General features: G+C 45.2%; 1 protein-coding gene across 2 annotated transcripts in view; it reads left to right on the top strand.

Annotated features, from left to right (window-relative positions):
• Positions 1–22,332, top strand: part of PRIMPOL (primase and DNA directed polymerase) — a gene marked incomplete at its 5' end in the record, with an annotated part of 81,809 nt that overhangs the window by 23,564 nt on the left and 35,913 nt on the right. For both annotated transcript variants that reach the window (XM_082267366.1, XM_082267367.1), the window contains 2 exons: positions 16,258–16,485; positions 21,627–21,789. In XM_082267366.1, coding sequence (XP_082123492.1) covers positions 16,258–16,485; positions 21,627–21,789 — 391 coding nt within the window. The remainder of the gene's footprint in view (positions 1–16,257; positions 16,486–21,626; positions 21,790–22,332) is intronic.

Below are 22,332 nucleotides of genomic sequence, written 5' to 3' on the forward strand. Positions count from 1 at the left end.
AGGGGGCAGTATAACCATACTGATATGAAGATTAGAGACTGCGTCCGTCAATGAACATCCGAGAAAAAGATTTTACGATAAGACAAAAATCCAATTTTATCAGGAAGTCAGATTTATATGCAACAGCACCTTGTCTACATGCACAATTATGACATACCATTATGTTCAATTCCAAACCACAAGGGGGTACTGCAATTTTTGCTACCTGTGTTTATCTTCACCTCCTGTCCCAGAGACCTAAACTAGAAGTTAGAAGAAATCTATTATAGTGGTTGTAAATCCTCATATACTCAGTGAAGTGACTGGCCTCTATTCCATGATGCATAGATGAATAAAATTAGTTTTACGTGTTTATCTACAGCTGTCTTTCCACTATATCCATTCAAAGTGTAGCATTTACGCAGGATCTCCCAGCTCTGAAAAGCAGGGGTTGGAGAGCGCTAAAGTTACATCAGTGAGGAGAGCTCTGAGAGCTGATTGGAGGGAAAGGATACACCCGCCTTCACGCAGCACGCTGGAACAGAGTTGAGGCTGTTAATCAGCTGGAGCTCCTCCCTTTTCACAATTTTTCTCTTGGCTTCAGGAAAACTTTGTCAGAAGTGACTCATGCTTATAGCAGAGGAATGAAGCAGAAGGTAGAAATTTACACTTGGTGCTCTTAATTGAGACAAGTACACACTACAGAGGAATATGCTTTGTGCTCAGGATCCTCAGTTTAAGATTTGCCCCTATCAATTCTTTTGGGGATTTCAGATTTCCCTCACTTTTTTTTTTCTTGGTGACAATGTTCTCAAATACAAATAGAGCGATGAATCTCTCCGATGGGGACACAAACAACAATAAAACACTTAATAGAGGGTCTAATTCTTCCCCACTCTATCCAAAACTCAAAAGAGGTTAATACACTTTCAGTGCTGTCAACTTTAGAAATATTTTAGGGTAGTTCATGTTCAGTTTAAAAGGGGTTTGTGCTTCAATTGAGGTGGTATTGGATGTATGGAGCCTATATTTTCAAACATCTGTACACTAGGCCTTGCCGAACTACTGCACTACTCACATCAGTAGTATTTTAGGCTATTATTTCTACCCTCTAGCAAGCAGTATTGCTGTCTCTGGCTTAATTACTTTTTCAGTAATCTATGCAGAACAAGCATATTACAAGTAGAGTTAGAACATGTTATCTGTAGAGGCTTTTTTGGGTCAATAACTCCAAAATCACCAAAGCCATTGGTTCAGCATAGTCTGGCAGCCTAGCATTTTCAGGAGAATGTAACAATGGCAGCCTACATTTTTTTTTTCTCATGACAGATTTTTAGTGATTGTATCAATTTGTAGTTTTAAAGAGAACTTGTAGAACTTAGAACTTATAGCCTTCTAATTTTGTTTTTTTTGTTTTTTAATAGATCAGCTTTATGCTTTAAAAATATTTGTTCCGGATTAGTGCGGGACAAACCTGCTTGGACTGTGTCCAGGTGTCCTTCTCTTTTGCATGTTTTACCTCTGTAAATACCAGTTGGGCCTGTTTCCCTTTATATTGTGTATACATTGATTTTGTTTTTCTTGCTTTAAATACACTGTGATAACTATAAGCAAAATAAAAGCAAATGGGGGAGGTGGGTTCCACGACAGACTCTCTTCTCCAGTGGCTCCTTTGCTGCTTTGTCTTTTTGGCGGAAAGTGCAATTGGCTCACTTCTTACAGTCTCTTCCACCTGCGTCCTCCTTTGATAGACGCCTGCTGCCTTTCGAGGAACTCTGTGTATCAGACTCTCCGTTACGACATACCATCTCTTTGATCTATCGCCTTCTAACGGGGCCTGAGCCTTCCTCCCGACCCTTGTATCTCACCCGCTGGGAGCGTGACCTGGGCCTCTCTCTCTCCGACCACCAGGTTGATCGTATTTTCTTTTTCACTTATAAAACATCCACCTGTTCCAAATACCAGGAAGCGGGATACAAGTTATTGACCAGGTGGTACTACACCCTGGTCAGGTTACGCAAAATGTTCCCTTCCTGCTCTGACCTCTGCTGGAGATGTGGAGAGGAGGTGGGCTCTCTCCTCCACGTCTTCTGGTCCTGCAGCCGCTTGCAGCCCTTTTGGGCTGAAGTCTTGCGCATTGCGCAGAAGTTCACAGACCATGCCCTTACTTTGGATCCTGCTCTCATCCTCCTTCACCACAACAGTTTCCCACGAGCGTCCTACAGAAAATCCATCCTGCCGCTTCTCTTCACGGCAGCTAAAAGCTGTATCCCTCTTCTTTGGAAGCAGTCACAACCTCCCACAGTGGCTATGTGGCTGCGGAAAGTGGCAAGTATTAACAAAATGGAAGATCTTATGGCTGCCAAACGGGGCACGAGGGAGAAGTTCCTCAAAAGATGGTACTACTGGCATGAGTTCAGCTTTTCCGCTGAGTACAAAGACTTGGTGATCTAGCTTGATATCTGCTTACTGGGTGGCCATCTCTCTCTTTCCTCCCCCCCCCCAGTCCCCCCCTTCTCCCTTTCTTTCTCTATTACTTCCTCCCTCTACTGTCCCTACCTTCTTCCTTCTCATCCTGTGGGCTTGTCCCACCTTCTCAGTTAAAAGAAAAGGGAGAGGAGGGAGAATATGAATATAAATCACTACACTTTTTCTTCTGTTCTTTTCTTTTTCTTCCCATGGGCATACTTACTTGGGTTCCCCCTGGTCGACTGCGGGGGGTTGGGTCTGCTGGGGTGGTTCCTCTCCGCCTCTGTACCCCGGCCATGTGATGGATGCCGGGGGGAGGCCGCTCCGGGGGCCTAGCTTCCTGTAGCACCTTTTATCTGATGTCTTTTACAACTGCCCTCCTGTTCTGACGCTGTATGTAATGTGATTGCTAGTGCTCATTTTTAAGTTGAGTTATGTCTAGAACTGTGTTTATGGTCCTGTACTGATGATCTTGACTCCATTGTATGCCTTTTTCCTCTCCTAATAAACATTGAATTTATAAAAAATAAAAGCAAACGTAAAAATCTAAAAATAATTTTAAAGTAGAAGAAACGTCTGCTCTTAGGGCTCGTGCACACTTGGTCAAAATAATGACGCTTATCAAACCTGCCTATGGCATTAATGCGCGTTAATATGTGAGGTTGATAAGCGTTTAATGAGCCGTATGCGCGTTTCGGGTTGACAAGCTTTTTGGCTTGTTAAAACCGCACCACAAATGCCTACAATAGCTGGTTGTTAAGGAGCGGGCTGGGAAGCCGGCGGTCGCATCCTTAACCGATGAGTCATCAGCTGTTAGTGAGATTCCCTGCTGACGCATGTCAAAAAATGAAAAAATAATTGCCGGCAATAAAAAAACGGTGTGGGCCCCCCCAATCTATAGCAGACACTTATTCGAGCATGCAGCCTGGCAGGTAAGGAAAGGGTGGGGACGAGCGCCCCCCCCAAAGCACCTTGGGCCTCTTCCTCACAACCCTGGCAGGTAGTTGTGGGGGTCTGCAAGCAGGGGTTTAATCGGAATCCACATCCCCCAGATCCCGGCTCCCCCATTTGAATCCCCTCTTCATTCACAAAAAGTGTCAGAAATAACAACACAGACAAAGCAGGAGATTGATATGTGGGTGTACCTGAGACAGCCCCTGTCCCTTCCCCAAGATATATGGAAATAGCAAACAAAGTGTCCCTTGGGAATTTGAGTGGACAAGGCTGGGTTATGCCAGTACAATAAGTATAAAGAATGAAAAAAAAACTGTAGGATAAAAGGTAACATTTATTGACCAAATTTAAAATGTGCAAAAAATACAAGACTAACAACATGTATAAAAGGACATAATTGAAGAGATATGTTCAAATCCATTGCATGTGGACCAGTGTCATAAGTGGACTCACTAACTCTTCATGCAGGAGGAACATCCAACATGTTTCAGAATCTAACAGTGATTCCTTCTACAGGGAAATATAGCTAGAACATATAACCATCAAAATTATATCGCAAAGCAAAATATGTCCACACAAATAGCACAGTCAAAAGGTAGATGTCTAGTCCACAGTAAGTATGGCTAAGCCCAATACATAGTATTAGGGGTGAGAAAACCCCCGAAATTGGTAGAGGAGAAAAACTCCAAAAGTGGGGGGGCCCCCGTAGAGTCCGTGACCCACTGTTCACCTCTGCGTGGTGGTACCCCGGTGGCGATCACAAGGAGCTCAAAATGTAGGAGGGACCATCTAATACAAATGTTAAGTATGTGTGGAGACAGCAGGAGATGTGAACCCGTAGCTACTGCCGACAGGCTCACATCTCCTGCTGTCTCCACACATACTTAACATTTGCAATATAATTTTGATGGTTATATGTTCTAGCTATATTTCCCTGAAGAAGGAATCACTGTTAGATTCCGAAACATGTTGGATGTTCCTACTGCATGAAAAGCTAGTGATTCCACTTATGACACTGGTCCACATGCAATGGATTTGAACATATCTCTTCAATTATGTCCTTTTTATACACTGAGTGTTGTTAGTCTTGTATTTTGTGTACATTTTAAATTTGGTCAATAAATGTTACCTCATATTCTACTTTTTCAATCTTTTATTTATATTATATTTATTGTACTGGCATAACCCAGCCTTGTCCACTCAAATTCCCCTGGGACACTCTTTGTTTGCTATTTTTGAAATAACAACACAGAGACAGTTTGTCCCCCGGTGTAGATCCATTGTCAATCACACTGCCCACCATCACTGCCGAGCCAAAAGACAAAAAATAATTATGCTCGCGCCGAAGGCCTCCACCCGTCTGCCTTCTCCGCTGTTTCCTGAATAGCTAAGGGGTGGGGCTACACAGCGACGTCAACGACCAGTGCATGCTGGGTCAGTGACATCACACGGGGGCTGTGCCATCAGGTGACATCGCTAGGTGGCCCTGCTCCTCATCTATTTAAGAAATGTCAGCCGGTGGAGCAGGCAGGAGCCTTGGGCATGAGCGGGGGCTTTTTTTTTTTTTTTTGGGTCAGCGGTGGCAGCAGGCATTGTGCTTGACGACGGATTTACACCGGGGGACACTTTTTTTTTTTTTTTAATAAAGGAATTTTCAAAAACTATCTGTGTTTTTATTTCTTTTTGACAATGGTGTACCTCATACTCATTCGCATAGGGGAGGCCAGATCTGGGGGCCCCCTTGTTAAAGGGGGGTCCAGATTCTGATAAGCCCCTTGCCTCCAGACCCCCACAACCACCAGCCAGGGTTGTGGGGAAGAGGCCTTTGTTCCCATCAACATGAGGACAAGGTACTTTTGAATGGGGGTGTTCAGGAAGGGGGGGCACTCTCTTGTCCCCTCCTTTTCCTGACCTTCCGGGCTGCATGCTCGGATAAGGGTCTGGATTTTGGGTAGACCCCACGCCATATTTAAAATAAGTGTTGATGTGGGCCCTTCGGTCTAGTATGGCTTGGGGGGGGGGGGACCGGGGGGGGACCCCCACGCCATTTTAACCCTGATTTATTGCTGTCATTTTTTTTTTTTTTACATTCAGTGGTCAGCGGGAAAGCCACTTGATAACTCATCGGTTGTTAACAACCAGCTCAAATTTACACTGTACTAGTGCACCCCAACCACATGCAGATGCAGCATGTAACCATAGACTTAAATGGGAGGCTTTGATGGGCTTTAAACGCCTCCTGACTCGACATGAGACTTCAATTTTGAAGCTAAGCGATGCTAACGCTTCATGTTTTGATAATGTGAATAGCACTGTGTGCTGTCCATTGTATTATTTGCATAGGTGTATTAGGGGCATTTTTAATGCCCCTCAAATGTCTGTTTTAAATGCCAGTGTGAACTTCAACCTTATATATGCTGCAAACATTTTGTAAGAAAATTCTGTGTAAATGCCTTTTTTTCTGAGCGATCACGTGACCATCAAGCTTCGGCTTCTCTGTGTAGATGTGCGAGCCCACGAGTGGGCTGAAATACACAGAGCCATGATGTCACCTGTATAGCTGTTGTCAGCAATGGAGAGAGAGTTTCCTTGCAGCAGTCTCTCATTTATTTATTTATTTCCAAAAAGTTTATTGAAGAATAATGAAAAGGACAATACAGTAAATGCCAGGGTTAACATTCAGCTTCCAAAACAATAAGAGAAGCACAAGAACAGTGAACATAATATTGTCAACACAGTAATATTAAGCAACATAGATAAACTGCAAGTTGAATCAGGAATAATTACTATCAAGTTGTACAATAAAGCAGAAGCATAAATAGACATAGCGAATAATATGTGGTAAGGTTAGAGAGGGATCATTTATGGATAACAAAAGATGAATAATTTGTGATGTAAATGGTTATAAAACAGCTAAGCAAGTCTGAAAGGGGGTTAAGAATGAGAACGACTGTTGCCAGCACAGACGCCCAATGTAGAATTAGAGTTAGGTAAAGGTGAGGAAGAGGTAGATGAGGGGAGAAAAAAGCGGAAAAAAAAAGGAAAGGAGGTTATCTTAGATTGTTGAAGTCACTTATAGGAAAACGAGTAGAGTGGATAACATGGACCAGTTAGTCGTGTCTAGAAGCTTTAAATTGACGGTATTTGCTAGAGGAACGGAACGTGATCCAATCCCGCCAGATGTCAATATATTTGTCAGGGTTGTCGTGTGCATTACATATTAGTTCTTCCATATCCAAAATTTTGTCAATCTGGGTAAACCAGGCATAAAGAGATGGAGTAGAAGGAGATTCTCATAGTCTGGGGATGCAGAGTTTGGCAGCATTAATCATGATCATAGGAAGTGATTTGAAATATCTGGGAGTGGGATGTATTTGATGATGTAGTAAAAATTGTGCAGGGTGGAGGGTCAGATCCTGAGACTTTATTTTGGTAATATATTTCCTGACCACATTCCAAAATGACACAATGTTTGGGCATGACCACCAAATGTGAAAGACATGTGCCCGAGCTTGTTTGCACCGCCAGCATCGATCCACTGCACCTCCTAGGAATTTGCTCAACTGAAACGGGGTGTGGTACCATTTAGTTAATAATTTATAGCTATCTTCTTGAATAGAAACATTTACTGATCCTTTATGTACTTTATAAAAGATTTTACCCCATTGTTTGTCCGTAAGGGTGATTTCTAAATCATTAGACCAATCCTCACAAAGTTTGCCAAGGTGGGTAGAACAGTTAGACCAAAGTAGTGAATGCATTTTTGACAAGAGGTGTTGAAAGGGGCGTTGGAAAAAACATAGTTGTTCAAACTCAGAGAGTTGAAAGTTGTTTGGAAGTTTTTTAAGGAGAGGTGTGATGTAATAGTGTAATTGAATATTTCTCTTACGTCCTCCGACAGTCGGCGCCTCTTCATATTCGTCACATATGGGGTATTAGACTTTGCTCCGAAGGAGTAGCTAGGCAACAGAATATGTTAACATTAAAGCTTTTAACATATCCCACCCTCAAGGGGTGGTCCCCTCAGTCAATACCCTCCTACTTCCTGCAACCATATCTCAGTTTTAATGTCTAGCTTGTCAGGAGTGGCTGGCTCTCTCTGTGCTGGGGCTTTGTGCCCCAGACTCTTTCTTCTTTTTTGATTTTTTGTTTGAGTTTTCTCTCTACCTTTGCTTAGCTGTTCTTTTTGTCAGCATTAGTTAGTTCTTCGGATGAAGAGGATCATGCGGGCTGGGTCTCGGGCTGATCCCCCTGGTCGCAGGTCATGGGTCAGTGGCTTCCCAGCCTGCCATTGAGCGTTCAGCCAGGTAACGCTCCTGGCACAGTGAACGACCCATCCCTGTTCGGTGCAGGGATGATTGGTGAGGTGGCTACCTCACTGGACGCTGTGCGGTTTCTTAACCACCATTCTGTGCGTCTTGTATGCGACTCTCCCTGCCTCATGTGCAGCGGCTTGTTCGCCTGTGCGGGTCCCCCACGCCACTGTGAGGTAAGTGTATTTATGTGGGGACCTGTCTGTCTGGGGGGGGTGTCAGTCTGGGACTGTGTAACCTGCCTCTATTCACACTGTTTGTCTCCCTATCTCTCGGCTGCATGCTGTGGGCTGCAAGGGGGGGGGGGGGGGAGCTGTGTGACACTGTGTGTGTCAGCCTTGTCAGTGTGAGAAGCTGTGTGCTGTGGGGCATGTTTTGTGGCATGTTTGGGCATTATACAGCGATCGCTGCGGCGATCTGACATGTTTTTTATATACAGACATGTGTGCATTACTGTACTGTGGAGCGGCGGTTTCGGCGCCAAACGGCGCCATTTTGCCTACACTCGCTCCGGCCGCATGTTCTACATGCATGGCGGCCATTTTCTTGTAGCCTCCCATAGGCTTTCATAGAGCGCCCTGGCAGCATCACTTCCTCTTCTCCAGGAACACCGATCGAGGCAGCAGCAGCGGCGAGGGTCTCCTCAGGTTATATCCTTCCTATCCATTGCCTGTGTCAGTTTTATTGTCCCTGTGGGGGTCTCATTGTGCTTGTGTGTGGTGCGGTGGGCTGCGCTCGCCGCGCGTGTTAAAGGGGCAGTTAACCCTTTATTATCCGGCATTTGTTATACGGGCAATGGATTCTCAGGAGGGCAAATTTCCTACCGCCTTGGTGGAAAGCCAGGGGACCACTGTTTCCCCCCCAGGGGGGGATTTAGCCACTATTGTGGCTGGCCTTGCTGCTCAGGTGCAGATGCTGGTGGCTGCTCAATCTACTAAAAGACCCAGAGTTGCTCTTTCCTCTGATTCTGAGGGTGAAGGTGATGGGGTTGTTATGGCGGGGGCCTCCTTATCGGGGTCCCGCTCCTCCCTGGATCTCGTGGGGTCCGAGGTGGAGGCTGAAGTTAAAGAGGTTGATAATTCTCCCCCTGGCTCGCCTGAAGAGCTTGCAATTATGGATGAATTGATTGCTTCCATAAAACAAACGCTGCGTTTGCAGGATGAAGTGTGTCCCCCCGCTGCCTTGGCGGCTTATGGGATGCAGAGAAAACGCAGGACGCCGCAGGTTTTTCCCTGCAATGATGATTTTCAGCGCGCTGTTAAGGAACAATGGCGCAATCTACGCAAACCTTTTGCTGTACCAAGTAGGTTCAAGCTGCGTTCTCCTTTCTCGCCTTCCACTGATGAAAGGTGGTGTGTGCCACCCCCAGTGGATCACGCAATTGCGGTTTTAAACAAATCCACTGCGATTCCTGCAGAGGATTCCCCTGTGTTCCGTGATGCCACGGATAGGAGATTGGAGTCTCTTGCCCGTCATGCTTATTCTGTTACGGGTTCTATGCTTAAGGCTCTGTTTGCCTCTCTCATGGCGGCCCAGGCGGTCGCAAGTTGGACGCAGATGCTTAGGCGCGTCCTAGTGGCTGATTCGGCCTCGCCGGCGACCCTGGATATGGTGGATCAAATACACCAGGGTGTCATGTATCTGTGTGATGCGGACTTGGACCTAGTCCCGTTGGCTGCACGTGTGCACAGCGTGGCGGTGTTGTCTCGCCGCCTGGTTTGGTTGAAATGTTGGTCGGTGGACCAGTCTTCACGTAAGACCTTAGCTAATCTGCCTTATGATGGGTCTCGCCTTTTTGGGGAGTCCTTGGATGTGTTGATTAAGGGGATCACCGGAGGTAAGAGCACTCTCTTGCCCCATTTCCCCAAGGCTAAGGGGGCTTCTGGGAAGAAGCATGCTAATTTTCGGCCCCCTCAGGGGTCCTTTCGTGCCTTTCGGTCGCACTACAAGGGCAAACCGTTCAAAGGTCAAGGCTCTCAGAAGAAGCCCTGGTCTGGAAAACAGAAGTCCGGTCAATCCGGATCCGCAGCCCATAACAGTGCGGCCTGAAGGGGCGCCCTCACCCAGTTTTGGGGTGGGGGGACGCTTGCTCGGTTTTCTTCAGCCCTGGTTGACCCGCGTGCGGGACAGATGGGTTCAGGAGATCGTTCGATCTGGTTACAAGATCGAGTTTCTCTCTCGGCCGGAGAGCAGATTTTTTCCCTCAAATCTTCAACTGTCTCCAGAGCGTTTACGGGACCTGCACCTGGCGGTGCGGAACCTGAGGGCTCAGGGAGTGGTAGTTCCGGTGCCTCATCGGGACAGATTTCGGGGGTTTTATTCCAATCTGTTCACCGTGCCCAGAAAGGAGGGCAAGGTTCGTCCAATTCTGGACTTGAAGGCTCTGAACCGCTCTGTGCGGGTTCGCAAGTTCCGCATTGAATCCCTGCGGTCGGTGGTGGCTGCCCTGGTTCCGGGGGAATTCATGGCCTCCATCGATTTGAAGGATGCGTATCTTCACATCCCCATTTTCGAGGGTCAACAGAGGTTCCTTCGATTTGCCATTGCGGAGGATCACTACCAGTTCGTGGCGTTGCCTTTTGGTCTCGCCTCGGCTCCGCGGGTCTTCACCAAGGTGCTTGCACCGGTTCTGGCATTATTGAGGGCCCAGGGCATTTCTGTCCTGGGGTATCTGGACGACATTCTGGTTCGGTCTGCGACCAGCCAGGGTCTGGAGAAGGACCTGTCTGTCACGATGCAAACTCTGCAGGAGTTTGGTTGGACGATAAATTTTCCAAAGTCGACACTGAGTCCGTCGGTTCGTCTTCCCTACCTGGGAATGATTCTGGACTCGGTGCAGGCGAAGGTCTTCCTGCCGGAAGACAAACTCAGAACTCTTCAGGAGGAAGTCAGGTCCCTCAGGGACGTTCCGCACTCGTCTCTGCGGACGTGCATGAGATGTCTGGGATTGATGGTCTCGGCCTTCGAGGCGATTCCCTTTGCCCAGTTTCACACGCGGGGTCTCCAAGCGGAGATCCTGTCCATGTGGGACGGGCGACCTCAATCTCTGGATCTTCAAATCTCGTTGAGTCATCGCACCAGAAGAGACCTTCTGTGGTGGCTCCAGTCCCCGATGGTGTCCGGGGGCAAGTCGTTTCGTCCTATCTCGTGGACGGTGATCACCACGGATGCCAGCCTGTCGGGCTGGGGTGGTGTTCTGGGCGTTCTGTCCGCCCAGGGAACTTGGTCGGAGGGGGAGTCTTCCCTTCCGATCAACATTCTGGAATTGCGTGCGATAAATCTCTGTCTTCATCGCTGGACGGACCGGCTGCAGGGCTGCCCGGTTCAGGTGCAGACGGACAATGCCACGGCGGTGGCCTACATCAACCACCAAGGGGGCACCAGGAGTGCCCGAGCGGCTCGAGAAGTGGCCGACATTCTGTCTTGGGCCGAGACTCATGTCCCGGCGATAACGGCGGTTCACATTCCGGGGGTGAAGAACTGGCAGGCGGACTATCTGAGTCGCCAGACCCTGGATCAGGGGGAATGGTCTCTCCACCCGGCTGTCTTCCAGATGTTGTGCGCGAAGTGGGGTCTTCCAGATGTGGACCTGTTCGCGTCTCGTCTCAACAACAAGGTGAGAAGGTTCGTGGCAAGGACGCGCGACCCTCTGGCAGACGCATCGGACGCGTTAGTGGCCCCGTGGCATCAGTACAGGCTGATGTACGCGTTTCCACCGATTCAGTTGCTGTCCAGGTTCCTTCGCAGGTTACACTCGGAACGCAGCACGGTGATTCTTGTGGCACCGGACTGGCCTCGCCGGTCCTGGTACGCAGACCTCGTGAATCTGGCGGTCGTCGCCCCGTCGCGTCTGCCTCTTCGAGACGATCTCCTGTCTCAAGGACCGATATACCATCCTGCTTTACAGTCACTGGCTTTGACGGCCTGGCTGTTGAGACCGAGGTCCTGAAGGAGAAGGGTCTCTCCCCAGAGGTCGTTCATACTTTGATCAACGCGAGGAAGTCTTCCTCGGGGAAGGTTTATTACCGTACTTGGAAGGCCTATTTTGCCTGGTGTGAGTCCAGGGGGTTTTCACCCCGCACGTACTCGGTTTCCCGAGTGCTGTCCTTCCTTCAAACGGGTGTCGATCAGCGTTTGGCGCTGGCTACGATAAAGGGTCAGGTGTCTGCGCTGGCCGTTCTGTTTCAACGTCCCGTGGCTTCCAACTCCTTGGTTGGCACTTTTGTTCAGGGTGTGCGGCATCTGGTTCCTCCTAGGAGGGATCCTTTGCCCCCTTGGGACTTGAATCTCGTTCTGTCTGTGTTGCAACGTGCTCCTTTTGAACAGATCAGGGAGATCTCGTTGTCTATGTTGTCCAAAAAGGTCGCCTTTTTGGTGGCGATCACTTCGGCTCGCAGAGTGTCGGAGCTGGCAGCTTTGTCCTGCAAGTCTCCGTATCTGGTTGTTCATTTGGATAAGGTGGTCTTGCGACCTAATCCTTCTTTCCTTCCGAAACGAGTTTCGGAATTCCATCTTAATGAGGATATTGTCTTGCCTTCGCTGTGCGCGAAGCCTAAACATCCAAAGGAGGTGAGATTACATTCTCTGGATGTTGTTCGGGCGATAAGGGTTTACCTTAAATCGACTGAGTCTTTTCGAAAGACGGATTCCTTGTTTGTTCTTCCAGAGGGTCCTCGGAAGGGCATGGCGGCGTCGGCCTCTACCATCGCAAAATGGATCAGGCAGACCATTGAACAGGCCTATGCTTTGCAGGGGAAGGTTCCCCCTGTGCCTGTGAAGGCGCACTCTACTAGATCTCTGAGTACGTCTTGGGCCTGTCGTCATGGGGCTTCTGTAGCCCAGGTGTGTAAGGCGGCGACTTGGTCGACCGTGCACGCTTTCACAAAATTCTACAAAGTAGATGTTCAGGCATCTGCGGATGCTTCCTTTGGCCGCAAGGTTCTTAGTGCGGCGTTGCCCTAGGGTCCCTTGTGGGGACCACTGGCTGTTGGGATAAGTTTTTTTTTTTATCCCCTGGTTATTTGTCTTTTCCTGGGTTGTTGCTCCTGTTGAGCACTTGTTTTTCCTGTAGCCCAGCTGGTTTCCTTCCTTTGGTAAGGTTCCTTTCTTTGATGCGGAGACTGCGTTGCCTTTTCGGCGCGGATGCGTTTCCCACCCCTGATGTTTGCACTGCTTTGGGACGTCCCCATATGTGACGAATATGAAGAGGCGGCGACTGTCGGAGGACGTAAGAGAAAACGGAATTTTTGTAAAATCTTACCTGTAAAATTCCTTTCTCTGAGTCCTCCGACAGTCGCCGCCCCCGCCCCTCTTTTGGGGTTTGGTTGTATACTCTACTGCTATTCCACTAAAACTGAGATATGGTTGCAGGAAGTAGGAGGGTATTGACTGAGGGGACCACCCCTTGAGGGTGGGATATGTTAAAAGCTTTAATGTTAACATATTCTGTTGCCTAGCTACTCCTTCGGAGCAAAGTCTAATACCCCATATGTGACGAATATGAAGAGGCGGCGACTGTCGGAGGACTCAGAGAAAGGAATTTTACAGGTAAGATTTTACAAAAATTCCGTTATTCCCAGAAGGTCCGGGATGAATTACATAAAAGTTTTTTCAGGTCCTCTAAATTAGGCAGTTTGCCATCATGTAGGAGGTGGTATATGCGGAGACCAATTTTACATGCGGCCGAGTTAAGGGAATGTGGGGAGAGGCCAGGAGGGAATGCTGGATTATTCAAAATTGGTGATAATGGGCTGGGATTTTGTATCAGACAATGTTTAGTGTTTGAGACATGGAAGCAACGAAGTGTAGGGCCGATAAGAGGATGTTTTTTGAGAGAAGGAGGCAAGGATTGATAGTTTATCCAGGGGGTACATTGTATGGGGACCGAGGAGAAGGAATTTTCCAGAAATATCCAATCCTTTATGTGCTGTTGGGAATGCCAGTCTACTATACGTTGAAGCATGATAGTAAAGTTGGATGTCTGTAATTCCCATACCCCCCCAAATGTTTGGGTCTAGTCAACAGTGAAAATTGAATACGGGATGATTTGTGTTGCCATATGAAAGATCTGAATGCTTTTTTAAGAGAGGAGAAGAAACTCAGTGGGATATGAATAGGTAAAGTCTGTAATAAGTATAAGATGCGTTCATTTTGACTATGGCCATGGCCGTCCGACCAAACCAAGAAAAATGGGCCTTATGCCATTTCTGAAGGTCGTGAAGAAAAGTCTGTAGAATGGGGATGTAGTTCTTCTTATAAATATCGGGATTTGTATTCCAAGATAAGTAATAGAATCGTGTTGCCAGGCATAAGGAAAGGATTGTTTGCATTGATCCACTTGGTTAGGGGAGAGATCAGATGTTAAGTGCTTCAGATTTAGAAGTGTTTATTTTAAAGTTGGCAATGTATTGGAATAATTTAAGCTCTTTGTGAAGATTGGGTAGAGAGATCACTGGAATGGATAGAAAGAGCAGAATATCGTCTGCATAGGCCGCAATCTTATGGTGTTTAGATGTAGTTTTGATTCCAGAAATGTCAGAGTTCTGACGAATGCATGTTTAGTAGTGGTTCCAGGGTAAGAATGAATAGTAAATGGGATAGAGGGCATCCCTGTTGGGTTCCGTTTCGGATCACGAAGGCATCTGATAGGGCGCCGTTAACACGAACTCTGGCAGAAGGCCCCCCGATATATAGGGACATAATCAGAGTCATCAACCTGGGGCCCAGTCCTTTAGATTGAAGAACTGCCTCCAGATAATCCCACACCAGCCTATCAAATGCCTTCTCGGCATCAAGAGAAAGCAGAAAGCCAGCCTCTCCTGAAGAGGAGATCAGATGATGAATATTTAACGCTTTAATTGTATTATCCCTGGCCTCTCTTCCAGGGACAAAACCGACTTGATCAATGTTAATGAGGGAGGGAATAAAAGATATTAAACGAGTGGCAAGAATTTTGGCAAACATTTTTAAGTCGACATTTAATAAAGATATTGGGCGATAATTTTGAACTAGAGAGGGATCTTTTCCTGGCTTTGGAATTACAGCAATATGTCCTTCAAGGAGTTTGCAATGGTTGGAATCTCGATTGGCGTGACTGTTGTATGTTTTAAGAAAGGGAGTCGATAATTGATTTGAGAAGAATTTGTAGTAAGCTAGAGAGAAGCCATTGGGGCCTGGGCTTTTACCTGCCTTCATGTGTTTCATAGCAGATTGGAACTCATCAAGTGTTAGAGGATTGTCTAATAAAGATGTTTGTTTTTTGGATATAGGTTTGAATCCATTTTTGTTGAGGAAGTCTGAAATTGTATCTGCTCGAGAGTTGAAATCGGTTACCGGCCTTTATTTTAGCTATATCTTTTATAGAGTGTGCTTTTTGACCTTTAGAGTCTAGTAGGTGATGTATTGTATTTTGAGCTTTTTTGGCTGCCAGTGCCCTGTCAAGAAATTTTCCACATTTGTTGCTGAACTCATAGAACAGTTTTTGCGAAAGGATAAAACGCTTTTTACCTTTACAGCTACAGACCTCCCTGATTTGGCCCCTAACCTGTTCCAACTCTTCAAGGTGCTTTTGAGCATGGGAGAGTTTGTGTGTAGTTTCTAGTTTTTTAGCACGAGATAAAAGTTCCGCAATATGTTTTTGAGATAATTTTTTCCTAGTTGCAGTCTCTCATTTATACTGGAGAGTTGAAGCTCTGAAGTCGTGCGACTGCTTGGAAGAAGATGTAAAAAGGATTTACATTGAGATTTCTTACAAATGGTATGTAGTATGTATAAAAGTAGTGGGGAGGCAACATGGGTTATTTTAGCCTTTCCTTCTTCTCTAAGGTAAACCCTGAAATAACTCCAAATGTGTGATCATGGAAAAGACATTCTACTTTTCCCTTTTTAAAGTATGCATTTCTCAAACTGTAACTTTAATTTATGATAAACTAAAGAATATGTTGTCACCACATCCAGATCCAGCAACAGTGTCATTGGGCACTGTACCCCATCCAAAATATCATTGTGCTGTCGCCTGTCCCTCACATATGATGCTAAAACTTGGAAGTGGGGATGGAGCTTTAAAGTAATTTATTATTATATTAAAGCTTTTGTACTCCCCTGCTCTGCGCAATGGTTTTGAACAGAGCAGCCACGATCCTCCCCCTCTGGTTTCCTGGCTTCTCCTCTTTGGCGAGTGCCCACTATAGGAAGCTGCTTCCTACGAGGGCACTTATACGTGCTTGCTCCTGATCCCTGCTGTCTGCGTCTATAGATTCATCAAAGGATTTGATTGACAGCAGTGGAAGCCATATGAATCTGCCCTCTGAGGAGAGAGAGAGCCGTTGTTCTCGGGCACAGCACTGGATCAAGATCAGGCTCAGGTAAGTACGGGGGGATCCTAGACAAATAAGGTTTTTTACCTTTATGCAGAGAATGCATTAAGATAAAAAAAAAAAAAAACCCTATGGCTTTAGAACAACTTTAAGCAAAAATCTATATGAAAACTGATGAAAAATAACCTTTGCACACAATCTAACTACTTGGTGTTCTTTCACTTTAGGTAATTTTATCAAGACCGTATTACAGCCCTTATTACCGCAAAGCACTAGTAAATGTACCCATACAGACCTTGGACCATCTGTTATGAAAGCCGCAGAGCTCTGTGATGACACTGTGAAAAGTTGTAAAACCTGTAACGGCAGCATGAATTTGACGGAAGAGTATTGTGAACTTTTTTCCTTTCTTGTGAGGGATAAAAATGGCAGAAGACAACCATTTATAGATCTAGGTGAGTGTTTTCCAAGCTTTTAAACCTGCCCACGAATCTGTACTAAAAAGAGACATGCTTCCCTTGAATGCTCTCAAGGCAGAAGATGTGTAGCCGGTTATTTGAATTGCACAAGTAACAATTGACTCCTGCTTTTTTTCATGTTCTGCCACAGCAAATTGTAATATGCCTGCAGCATTAAATCGATTGAACACACTGGTTTCTGTTAATGGCCTAGCTGCCTCCTTCTTACAGCACATTTAACAGTTCATTAGAATGCAGATAAGAAGCAGCAGCAGCTGGATGATGTACTCCAGTGTGGTTATGAGCCTTCTACCCTTTTACTTGCAGCAAAGAGTTGGAGTAAAGAACGTTACTTGTTCTCTATCTAACCTTGTTCTGTTTATCATTTACACTAATACCTATCAAAATATTAGGGAACCTTAATGGCATCCCAGTCTTAGTCCATAGGGTTCAATATTGAGTTGGCCCACCCTTTGCAGCTATATCAGCTTCAACTCTTCTGGGAAGGCTGTCCACAAGGTTTGTGAGTGTCTATGGGAATGTTTGACCATTCTTCCAGAAGCGTATTTGTGAGGTCCGGCACTGATGTTGGAGAGAAGGCCTGGCTTGCAGTCTCCGCTATAATTCATCCCCAAGGTGTTCAGTCGGGTTGAGGTAAGGTTCTCTGTGCAGGCCAGTCAAGTTGCTCCACCTCTCACTCACTCATCCATGTCTTTATGGACTTTGCGTTGTGCACTGGTACAAGTCATTTGGTGGAGAGGGGGGACTATGGTGTGAGGTTGTTTTGCAGGGGTTGGACTTGGTCCCTTAGTTTCGGTGAAAGGAACTCCTAAGGCGTCAGCATGCCATTTTGGACAATTTCATGCTCCCAACTTTGTGGGAACAGTTTGGGGATGGCTCCTTCGTGTTCCAATGTGATTGCACTCCTTTAAATGGAAGATCCAAACCCCTTTCCCCCGTCCTTAAATTATGGTATTGGTGTATTTGCTCTTGCTGAAGAGATTTCCCCCACTTCCAGTCTCCAGGACAGGAAGTGAGGAGATATCTTATGCTTTAAGCCCCGTAAACACAGGCTGAATGTCGGGCGGCATCGGCTGGTTCAATAGAAACCGTCTGACATTCAACCCATGACCGGACTGTTCTGGCGGGGCGGGGGGGGGGGAACCCCTGTCAGAACACAATAGAACAGCAAGGGAGATTGCTGTACTAAAATCAGATTGTTAGTACAGCAGCTCCAACCTGAGCTGTCAGGGTTTTTTTTTTTCGTTCAGCCTGCTGGGTTGAACGGAAAAAAAAAACTAGCAGTGTTTGCTATGCTTTAGATATGGGAAAATGCTTTGGTAACAACTGTCAGAGGTGGGATTTACCCTCTCTGCGTGGAGATAACCACTTACTCGCTGCTTTATTTCTGGGTCACAAAATGAGAAATAATCCTTTCAGTGGGGACTTGGACACCTGACATAGACTGTTTCATTCTTTACTCAATTCAAAACTTTACACAGTTTCTTTTACTTTCACTTTAACCACTTAAGCCCCGGAGGATTTGGCTGCTAAAGGACCAGGGGTTTTTTTGCGATTTTTTACTGCGTGACTTTAACGGACAATTGCGCGGTCGTGCGACGCTGTACCTAAATGAATTTGACGTCCTTTTTTTCCCACAAACAGAGCTTTCTTTTGGTGGTATTTGATCACCTGTGCGATTTTTTTGATCACGCGCTATAAACAAAAAAAGAGCGTAAATTTTGCAAAAATAACAATATTTTTCACATTTTTTTATATGAAATTCCCCAAAAAAAAAGTAAAAATCAAAATTTTTTAACATTTTTCGGCCAATTTGTTTTATGCTACCTATGTTTGGTAAAAAAAATCGCAAAAAGCGTATTTTGATTGGTTTGCGCAAAAGTTATCGCGTTTACTAACAAAGGGAAAGATTTTTGTCATTTTTGGTGTTTTTTTTTTTTTAACGCGTAATGGCGGCGATCTGCGATTTTTTTTTTTCGGTACTGCGACATTGCGGCGGACAGATCGGACCCTTGACTGACATTTTTGACACTTTTGGGGGTACCAGTGACATTACTGCAGTAATCAGTGCTATACATATGCACTGTTACTGCAAAAATGACACTGGCAGGGAAGGGGTTAACTTTATTGGACAGGGAGGGGTTAAGTGTGTCCTAGGGGCGTGATTCTAACTGTGTAGGGACATTCCGATTGGTGTAAAAGCAAAGATCAACCGTTCTACATAGTAGAACGGACAGATCTTCACTTTTACACAGGGAGAACTGACAGGCAGCTTGTTTACACAAGCTGCTCTGTCTTTCTCCCTTCACAGGAGCGATCGCAGTGTGACTGGCGGACATCGAGTCCGCCGGTCACACGCACTGACTTGTCTGTGAACGAGCCGCGGCGGGCGCCCGCGATAGGCTCGCAAGTCAGTGACAGGCGAGTGACGTACCGATACGTCACTCTGCCTGGCCGGGGCTGACCGCCGCAGTATATAGTCGTGCGGCGGTCGGCAACCGGTTAAAGGATAGCAGTCATAAGGGAAACCATGAAGCTGCCATTGCTAATCTTTCCTTTGAAAACTGCTAGTTTTCTTGATGGCCCACAGCAAGTATATAGAAACATTACTAAGTCTTCTCTGATCTATATACTTGCTGGTAGTCAGTTACTCTGAACTTATAGAAGCTAGTGGGTCAGACTAACAGCCAAGAAGCTATCCTTTTTTGGAAAATAAGTTGGCAATGGCAGAGGACAGAAGAGCTGTAAAAGAGGAGTGTTATCCTCTGGGCAACCAGTAAGCCCATGCTTGAAAATTACTTATGGAAGCTGAATGTTTAAATCTGATTAGTTGCTATCTTTGGGTACTTTATTTTCAGTGTTTTAGTAAATGAGGTCTGTGGCGCATAATGCAGTAATGTTTAAAATAAGAATTGATAGCTAAGCTGGGTACAGGTTTTCCCAGGTACAGTTATGGCTTTTTAACAGCTACAGAAATGGCAAGTTTACCTAATCCTTGCTAATTATTTTATTTTTTTTGTGGAGAAGGGCTGCCAACTTTTGCTATTCTCTCCAAAAATTGTATACCTGATAACACCTGAATTATTTAAACTCTGTCTAAGATTGCAGCATATACTAACACACAGTATACAGCAATCTTGAAATCGGGGTTCTCCAGCTTGGATGATGGATACAGTTTGTTGGAAATAGTTCCTGCTTTTTTTTTTTTTTTTTTTTTTTTTTTTTAAGGTTAGTGCCTTGTGTAGTAAGCAGCTTATATATCTAAGTTATGTAACAAAAATTGAAATTAAAGCACGATACCACTGCTAAGAAGAGGTCCAGATACCATTTTATTCCATTAAAAATCAGTGGTATAATCCAGAAAGTAGCTAGCACATATTGGGGTATAAACATTCACTCCTCATTAGTGCTAGAAAGAGCATAAGATTTCCAAGGGGGCCTTCCTCTGTTCTTTATAGCCCTGATGAAGGGGGGTGCTCTTGGACCCCTGAAACACAATGGCTTTTTGGATTGTACCCCTGACTTTTAATGGAGTAAAGCTTTATCTGGATCTCTGAGCAGTGGTGTGACGCTTCAATTTCAATTTTTTTTACATTACTCTACAAGCCAAGGAGAATGTTGGGTGTAGAAGCTGCTTTCCCAGGATCACTTCCATCAGCATCAATACTTTCAGATAACAATGCAAGCAAGAGAACCCTATGGGTCCAGTACTATCTTTCCACTTTCCTCATCCATAGACCTACGATGACGCTACACAATCTGCACTTTTTTTTTTTGTTAATTAAGAAATTATCTTATGTCTCTGTTGCCATCAAACTCCTTGAAGGTTTCAGAGGTAAGCCACTGAACAGACAGGTGGAAAAACCCATTCTTATTTGATATTTAAATGTGGTCAGTAATAGGTAAGTGTGCCACTCCTCTACTCCCCCACCCCACTGCATTGAAATAAATGTGCAAGGCCAGCAGAGCAAAGTTTAAGGAGCTTGGAAGATTTCTTATTTATTTTTTAGCATGAGTAGAGGAAAGGGCCAAAACCTATTTAATTGGTATAATAAAATGCTGTGGTCTCCCACCATGGAGTCTCCTTCCAGCTAAATTCTTGGCTTTGTACATGAAAAATCAAACCAGAACAATGAGTCCCATAGTGGCAGAACTGGGAACACAGAGCATAGATCATGTTGACTGACATCCAAGATGTACAGTACAAGAGAGGATTTGGGTGATTTCAGCTTCTGCTAAAGAGGTGTTAGGCAGATATCTGCTGGACAACAATAATGGGTTGGGGTATCAATCAAATAAGGTAGGCCTTATTGGCTGTTTTATTGGCAGATGTCTTCTTCCCAAATCTGCCTATTTCAGTCAGTGTCCTGCGTCCTTTTCTTTATGCATTTACATAAAAAAACAGTACCAGAGCTAGCCTTGCATTTTACAAAGTCCTTTGCAGTGTTTAGACAATTGTTTGCCTGCCTTGACAGGTCATCCTCTAAACACCTATGTGGAGGCTTAGTTTTGGGGAAATATTATTTTTTTATTAATGACGTTTTAAATCGGTCATTCATTAGTCTGGCGGCGCATACTGCTGCATGTATATGGCAGTCTGCTACTGTCCATAGTTGTTCACCATGTAGACATAGGCACTAAATACAGCATACGACTGCAGATGGGAAACCTTGTTTGTCCAGTTCCTAAGCCTGTGCCTGTCCAATAACTGCAGTCAGTACTCCCAAATTAAAGCATTTTCTGCCATTATTGCACCATTGCAGGTCAAGAATGTTAACCTCGGGAATTAAGATGCCCTAATCACAAGATAGAATTTTCATTTTGGATGTTGATGTTGTGTGTGTTTTGACAGTGGGTCCCAATGGTCATACACTGATATGTAGGACTAGGTATCTCCCTGTCCAATATTCCAAGGGAGATATCTGTTTGTCCTTGACTATCCTATGTCTAGTTACATACATTTTCTACAAAAAAAAGGGACTCTGATTCGTTGCTATTAGTAATCCATCAAAACTGAAGGAAATAACTTTAATCTAGATCACGCCTTTTTTGTTTCTGTTTTTAATGAATAATCTGTGTTATCTGTTCTCTTATTCTCTCTCATTTATTGTGTGCAGGGGTTTACACAAAAAACAGGAACTTTCGTTTATACAAATCTTCTAAACTGGGAAAAAAGGCTGTGCTTGAATTGGCTGAAGACAACAAGTTTTCTTGCAAGCCTCCGAAGCATCTGTCAGCCGAAGAGCACATTTTCCTCTGCTCTTTAATTAGCAATGTGAGGTAAAGTCAAGTCCTTTTGCTGTCACCGTGTTTATTTTATGGGCCTCATGCAAAGCAACCAGTCTGATGTCATCTTCCCTTTTCCATTTTGCACTTAAACAATATCTGCTTATTTTAGGCCCAACACAAATACTTCTTTCCATTCCCTTTTTACGTCCCTTTTATAATCACTTTTCTTTAAAGTCACCCTGTCACCACAACGAAAACGAAACAAAAATGTACCTAGAGTGAAGCAATACCTTTTTTCACTTCTCAGTGCATGTAAATACACTAACTCTATGGGAAATCTTGGTCAGCTTGACATGGCACTGCTCCCAAACCATAAGTGACAAGGACACCAAACTTGGGGAGCACGTTAAGGGGACCCAGGACTATGACATGGTAGATTACCTAGGCAAGCTGCCCAGCCACAAAATAGGATATGTTATAGTCCTGGGTCCCCTCTCGGTGCTCCCTAGGTTTGTTGTCTCTGTCACTTATGGTTCAGGAGCAGTGCCATGTCAAGCTGACCAAGATTTCCCATAGACGCTAATTTTAGACAGG

The sequence above is a fragment of the Pelophylax lessonae genome (assembly GCF_965119305.1).
Source record: "Pelophylax lessonae genome assembly, chromosome: 1".
Lineage (NCBI taxonomy): Eukaryota > Metazoa > Chordata > Amphibia > Anura > Ranidae > Pelophylax > Pelophylax lessonae.